This window comes from Cariama cristata, unplaced genomic scaffold (genome assembly GCF_000690535.1).
Source record: "Cariama cristata isolate BGI_N322 unplaced genomic scaffold, ASM69053v1 scaffold8185, whole genome shotgun sequence".
In the NCBI taxonomy this organism is placed as follows: domain Eukaryota; kingdom Metazoa; phylum Chordata; class Aves; order Cariamiformes; family Cariamidae; genus Cariama; species Cariama cristata.
In genome coordinates this window covers 8,069-15,377 of record NW_009618051.1, presented here as the reverse complement: position 1 = coordinate 15,377, position 7,309 = coordinate 8,069, and the positions used below count along the sequence as shown (strand labels likewise).

At 48.9% G+C, this 7,309-nt stretch overlaps 1 protein-coding gene across 2 annotated transcripts; it reads left to right on the top strand.

Annotated features, from left to right (window-relative positions):
• Positions 1-288: 288 nt before the first annotated feature.
• Positions 289-6,818, top strand: LOC104162064 (leucine zipper putative tumor suppressor 3). 2 transcript variants are annotated; one of them, XM_009700711.1, is made up of 4 exons: positions 289-738; positions 2,375-2,935; positions 3,074-3,205; positions 6,108-6,818. In XM_009700711.1, exons 1-4 carry the CDS (start codon positions 289-291, stop codon positions 6,816-6,818), a joined length of 1,854 nt encoding a protein of 617 aa, XP_009699013.1. The 2 variants fall into 2 exon arrangements, with proteins under 2 accessions (XP_009699013.1, XP_009699012.1); XM_009700710.1 differs by having other exon boundaries at positions 2,375-3,205.
• The last annotated feature ends 491 nt before the right edge of the window (positions 6,819-7,309 follow it).

Here is a 7,309-nt window from a genome sequence, read left to right as displayed (position 1 = left end):
CTCTTTTGCATAGCAGTGAGTGGGTTTTGGGGGACCAGTGCACACTGCTCCTCCGAGGGGGCCTGGGGTTCACAGAGAGGAGGACAGCCCCATCATCCGCTCCATGCCATATACTGAGACAATACAGCTTCTGTCCTTGCATCACTCAGCCCAGAGATTTGCTCATCTCTGCATGATGCCGATCTGCAAAGGGTATGGTAGATAAAAGGCATCTCTTTAACAGCCCTTTCCTTTTCCTCCTTCTCCCAGTGCCACTGACCTGTGCCTCCACCTCACCTCTACGCTGCCATGGCCACGCTAGAGACGCTGCCCATTCTTAGTGACCCAACCTACCCCAGCCCGGAGAACTTCCACGGTTTTGCTCCCCGGCCATCCCAACCCATCCCCCAGAGCACCATGGGGAGTGTGGGCAGCGGAGTTGCCAATGACCAAGAGTTTGCCATGAAGAGTGTGGGGACCCGGACGCAGAGCAGTGGCCGGCAGATGGAGGGGTCTCGCAATGGGTACTCCACACGGGAGATCTCCAACCGCTACTCCGGCGAGGAGAAGACATACAAGTCGGAGAAGGTCTCCAATTCCCTCTACATCAACGGCGACCTGCGCAAGAGCGAGAAGGTGAAGATGGACATCTGTGGGAACGTGACCACCAACAATGAGAAGAACATGCCACCTCCTCCCCAATACCGAGAGTCCAGTAACCCACCAAAGATATTGCCAATCTCCGGCAAACTAGACCAGGTGAGAATCCCCACCTCCTGGAGCAGCTTGATGACCACAGCACATCTCTAAAAACACAGACCAGGAAGCCTTGGGCAACAGTGCAATCCTGATAGACAGTCTAATTCTTACCATGTAGATGGCATCATTTTTATGTACAGATAATATAATTCTTATTACTTTCAGGGGGAATGTTAGCTCTTGAGGAACCCAAGAGCACAACCACAAGTTTTCCACAGCTAAGTTTCCAGCTCATTTAAGCCTCTATTTAAGTCGCTGGCTGTTCTAACCTACCCAAGATGCTGTGCCTACTTCCCTAATTGATGGGGAGGGAGCTGGAGTCAGCTCTTGTTTCAGTAGGTCCAGCATCTGAGTCCCACTCATGTTTTGTGCCATTTATGGGCAATCTCCAACAGCCCACTGCCACCAAAAGTTGTTGCTTGAAAGCAGCTATGAGCATCGGTTCAAAATCCCGGTGCCCCTTGTGAGAGACAAGTTGACAAGGCTTGAACACTACCCCTGTAAGCATCATTGCCCATCCAAGCCCAGTCCTCCTGGCTCATATTGGCTTCAGGGAGCAAACATCTCCCAGGCGTGGAGGAGCAGAGCCCCAGATCCAGTGGTGTTTTATATAGTCTGCTGCTCTGCTCCATCCACTTCCATAAATTGTGTCCTGGGGACGCTGCCTTGTGCAGTATTATTTCTGCAGCGTTTGGTGGCCTTTTTTGCTGGGTTCTTAATCTACCAGCCCCTGTAGTCCATCTCAGTCCTACATGCCAGGTGCCAGGTTTTCGGTCTCCAACCTTGCCTGCTCATTTTGTTACTCCTGGAAGGCATTTTCAAAACATCTTGGCTAATACAAAGCGGCTTCCTCTGCATTAATTTTCACCTGAAACCCAACCTGCAGTAGAGGAGACTCAGTCTCATTTTGAGAAAAAATTTGTTTCTGTAGGTGCATTCACAGGGTGAGGAATGTGCAAGGTTTTAAAACCCTTTCTAAATCCTTTACTGCTGTGATCCATTCTCCCCCCAGCATTGCTTATGCCCGCAGAAAAAAACATTCAAATGAAGAGCAGCTTCAGCACGTTCGTTGCCTGGTGTCACTGCTGAGGTCACAGTCCCTACCTACTCTTGTCCGAGCCTAAGCAGGACATGATGTCCACACAGGGGAGAGATCACTGCCAACAGGAGGGAAACGTGATGCTCCTGGGGCAAAACAGCTGCTAATCCAAGGGTGCAATTCAGTTCTCAGCAAAAGGGTAATGCACCCTCAAGGCTAGAAGTCCTTCCAAATATAATCTGCCAAAATCAAAGAGTTGTTTTGATCAAGTCTGATAGGCAAGTGGGAGCCCTCCTTCTTGCAAAGAGCACTAATAGGACCTGAGGAGTATTCTAGGCAAATATCATGCAGATTTGGGGTGAGTCAAGATTTTTTTTTTCAGTTGGGGCAAGGGAAGACAAAGTGTTGCCCTACGAGTGACCACAGGTCCCTCATGTAAAATCCCAAATGGCCCAGGGTGTAATAAGGCTGAGAAATATGGAGCTAGCCCAAGATGTCGTAGCTCCATCAGGCTCATCCTGTGGCAATGTATCTCTTTTATGTGTTGTTACCAAGCCTCCTGCTATGTTTGATGCGTGGTCCTTTTTCCTTTTGCAGAGCAATGAGCCCTTAGTTAGACCCTCAGCCTTTAAACCAGTAGTTCCTAAAAACTTCCATTCCATGCAGAACCTCTGCCCGCCACAGAGCAACGGGGTGACAGAGAACAGAAAGAGCTTGAACCATGCCAACAGCAATAGCCCGTCCGCACCCAAAAGTGGACTCGACAAGAGCAGCCTTAACAGGACTACAAACCAAGTGGGGGGCCTTTCAGATTCAGGTCGTAACTCATTAACGAGCCTGCCCACGTACGGGACAGGCTACAGCCAGCACGTGGGTCCAATGAGCGCCTCCACAAGCCACATCAACCGCATCGGTACCACCTACGTGGACAAGAACATCGTGGGATACAATGGGATATCTACCTCAGACAGCGGGCGGTCTTCGAGCAAGAGCACCTCTTCGTTCAACAGACTGAACCATCTCAACGAAACGATGCCTTTCCATTCACCTTCAACGGATGACATCATCCAAGACCTGGAAGACCGGCTGTGGGAGAAGGAGCAGGAGGTCCTCCAGATGCGAAGGAACTTGGACAAAAGCGAGGCAGCCATCTTCCAAGTGTTTGAGGAGAAGCAGAAGATCTGGGAGAGGGAAATGGAGGACCTGAGGCAAAACTATGCTAACAAATTGCAGCAGGTATCCAAAAAGGCGCAGCGGGCTCAGCAGGCCTTGCAGCTCCAAATCTTCAAGCTTCAGCAAGAGAAAAAAAAACTCCAAGACGATATGGGACAACTCCTCCAGCAACGAGAGGAGCTAGAGAAGAAATTTGTAGCTTTCAAGAAGGAGCAGGCTGAGTTTCTCCCAAAGATTGAAGAGACTAAGTGGGAGGTAAGATCCTTGCTGTAGCAGACGTTGAGTGAGGTTTTCATTGAGGGCTCTGGTAACCCAAAGTACTCCCATTTGCCCTAAGCGGACCCCACAGACAATGGCTATGGGTTGGTGGCCTCCAGCTGACAGATGACACTTCAGTCACCTTCTTCATTTGTCTGAGCCCCAATCCTATAGTTTTCAATTAAACTAAAAAGAGAGTAATTTTCTGCACGCAACTCCTGTGCTGGTTAATAATTTGACTTCACAGTCTGGTCACTCCAACCTGTGACATTTGAATCCAGTTTCAGTGAACACAGATCTTGCCATACAGGTATTTGTGCCTACCAAAAATGGGTTTAAGTCTATTTTAATTAAATTCTTTTAACATCTGCGTTTGGGCAAACCTTGAAATCGCTTTTCAAATATTTGATTTTTTTTTACTTAAGATATAAAGCAAGTGAGCTAAGATTACGCCAATAGCCAAGTTTACCTCATGCTTTCCATTGTAACATGCTGTTTTCAGTTGTTATTAAGTTTATCTCTCTCAAAAGGCTGAAAGGCAAATTCCTCTTTCTAGTTCTCCTTTTGAGTCTTACATATTTTTCCCTACTGTTTCTATTTTTAGAACATTTTATCAAAGTCCGTTTGTATAGCCAGTGCTAACTTCTTTTTTTTTCAGCTTGATCATGTGAAGAATTTTAATCCTTCCATGAACTGGCTAGAAACTTTAAATTTATTAAGAGTGCAGAGGCAAAACAGAGCTCTAGAATCAAGAAGACCCTATTCTGCTAATCCTGATGGAAAGTCAATGAAGCTGGGATTAATTAGGCCCTGAAATGTGCTATTTGCAGATGTTCAGCAGAGCTTATTAGAGGCTTGCTGTAAAATCTCTGCAAGTTACATCCCAGAACAAGGAGGCTGCATTGTCCCACATGATTTGGCCAGCTGCTCTGACCAGGTCCTTTGTGTCTTCCAACAAGCTAGGTCTGGAATGTTCCCTGATTTTGCACCAGTAAAACTGTAGATAGCCTTGTGATTATTTGCTTCTGTGCTACAGTTCTGTTAGCAACAGCTAATGCAGTGATATCGATGTAAAGACAGGGATTCAGCCTGTGGATCAAGACACCTAAAATCTGTAGACACCACACTTGTTGACTCGTTGACTTGCTCGCCAGGCCCCATGGATTGCATTGGCTAGATCTCCACAGCACCCAAGTAGATGTCTAAATTTCAGTGGTTTCATCTGTAAGTTGATTCCTATCCAAGCTGTTCTTCATCATATATTTCTCTGTCTTTTGGGAAGAGCTAGCCCACGGAGAGCACTTTCAGTAAATTGTGCAGTTTTTTAGCTAGGAGGTAACTACATCACTCTAACTACAGCTAAACCAGCGTGATATGGTTCTGCATCTGCCGCAGACAAGCACTGGTGTGGATGGGGGCACTCACAGAATTAGGTCTGCATGGGCGAACCACCACGGCTGTCAGCTCCAGGGAAAGCTGCTACCAGTCGGTAGCAGTAGGAGACTGTGGGTATGTCTCCTAGGTCTTTAGTCATTTGTAGTAAGCACTAGACTGTCCTGATAGCTGAGCTTCAAGGTCTTGCTCAACATGATGCAGAGAAAGGTGGAGGTTGTAGTGAAGGCAATGGAGACGAGAGTTTGTCTGAGAAACAGTGACCCAACGGGACCGGAGCACCGCAGGAGGGAGGAAAGGCCAAGCATTTCATGTGTGACAAGAGATAGGAACTTCAGGAGGACAGGACACCCTGGTCTGGAGGTGGCTACCAAGTCTATTTTTAATTACGCCTATCCTCTCTGATCACTGATGGTTCCTTGGTGCCGCTCCCCAGCCCAGACTCCTGCCAGCATAGGTAGGGACTGTTTGTCTCTTCAGTCATCAAAAGTAAACAGATCACATCTACCAGTGCAGAGCCCCAAAATCCACGGAGTTCCTAGGAAAATGAGAGTTTGCTCATTTTTATGGTTCACTTCCAACACCCACAACTATTTGTGCAACTGTCACCTTTGGTGGCCTACGCAGGTGCAGAGGAGTGTCATATTGAGCGGTGACACTGACGTAATGCAAATACACCCCGCAGCATGGGTATTTCCAGTGGGCTTGTGTACCCTCTCATACGGGTGAGACTTGAGCCAGTCAGGATAAAACCCGACACTCCAGTGCCTGAGGACAGTGCATGGTAGTCCCATTTTAGCAAGGGGGGGTTGCAGCTCTCTCCTTGATCTTTGGTAGAGGGGTTGTCACTCTTCATGCCCTGCCCCAAAAGAATTACATAGCTCCCAGTCCCTGGACTGTCCCCAGTGAAGTGAACCCTAAAATTTAGTCAGCCGGGTTCTTTTGGAGTCTTTGGGAAGGAAAGCATCATAGGACAAGTAATATCTACTGTCTCTGCATCCTGTCCTACACTCCCAGTGCTCAGGGAGAGCCCTGGTGGTCTCTGGGTCTGAGATGTTTCTGTCTCAAGCTTCTTCAAGGTCCAGATCCCACAGAGGTCAGTGGGAAAACTCCTGCTGAGAGCTTGGAGTCAAGCACCACAAGCTTGTGGTTAGGTGAGTAAGATGAATGCAGAGAAGGAAGCATCGGTGTCCTCTCACCACTGGTGAGGACCACAGCACTTAGCTTAGCTGTTTGGTCAACTCCAGCTGGGAACAGCAGCAGGTCCTTGAGAGACAGGAAGAAACACCAAACCTCCCCCACAAAGACCTCTAGGTCTTTGGCATGGTCTGGGTCCTGGTGAAGGCTGGAACTCGGACCTTGCGCAGCATCGCTGCCTTTCTCCTCCATTACCTGAACCTCCTGCCAACACAAGGCCATGTAGATGTTTCACGGGCAGTGTGGGGGACAAGCAGCGGTGGTGGCTCCTTGCTGCCTTCCTCCTGCCTCACGGATGCTCTCTCCGCAGGTGTGCCAGAAGGCAGGTGAGATCTCCCTGCTCAAGCAGCAGCTGAAGGACTCCCAAGCAGATGTCTCCCAGAAGCTGAATGAGATCGTGGGACTGCGGACACAGCTCAAGGAAGGTAAGAACTTCCTACGCGAGAAGGAGGAGCAGATCCTCACCCTGAAGGACTCCTACAGCTCCAAGAGTGTCAACCTGGAGATTTGTGAGAGCGAGTTGCAGCGGAAGATGAGCGAGGTCCAGGTGCTGAGGGAAAAACTGAACCACTGTGAGCTGGAGGTCTCCGGCCTGAAGCGGACACTTGCTAGCATGGGACCTCCAGGACCTTTTGGTGGGGACCTTGGTGAGAAGCTGCGAGATCCGCTGGCCTGCGAGAGTGACGAAGCCAAGATGCAGCGGCAGAGCGAGGACAGTGTCAACACGCTGCGGAAGGAGGTGGAGCGGCTCCAGACGGAGCTGAAGCTGGAACGGCAGCAGCGGGAACAGCAGGTGATGGACTTCGAGGAGGAGCGGCGCACATGGCAAGAAGAGAAGGAGAAAGTCATCAAGTACCAGAAGCAACTGCAACTGAACTACGTGGAGATGTACCAGAAGAACCAGCTTCTGGAGCACAAGGTGAATGAGATGAACACAAAGGCCACCAGCCCCCCACACACCGAGGATAAAAAACCATGGACTCCCTCCAGACTCGAGCGAATAGAGTCCACCGAGATCTGAGGTGCGACCAAGACAATACAACGTGATTTTTTTATTACTGTGCATGTACTACCTACTCAAGCCAGTGATCTTCCGAAGGATAATACGCTACCATAGGAGCGGTGTGAGTCTGCTTGCACCAAGCTCCATCACCCTTACTCTATACTTCTGTGCTCTGTAGGTAAAATAACTGTGGATGTGCGTTGTTTTTCTATCAATAATGCGACATCTCTTTTGGTTTTTTTCCTAGTACAGCTGGTGAGGGTCAATTGGCTCTTTTGTAATCTGCCGTGACTGTTACTTCGCTAAAGGCTGCCAACCCCTCTCCTACAATTCACCCCTCTTCCGTTGGTTGTTTTGGAGGGTTGTATTTGGTTTCTTTGGTTTTCCAAGCGTTTACGTGCAGCAAAAAGTTCAAAGTGGCAGGTTTTTTTTCAGGGCATTTTTAGCCACATTGGCTAATGGAGCAAAGCTCCCAGGATCATGAGCAAACTCACCGTTCTGCATCAAGT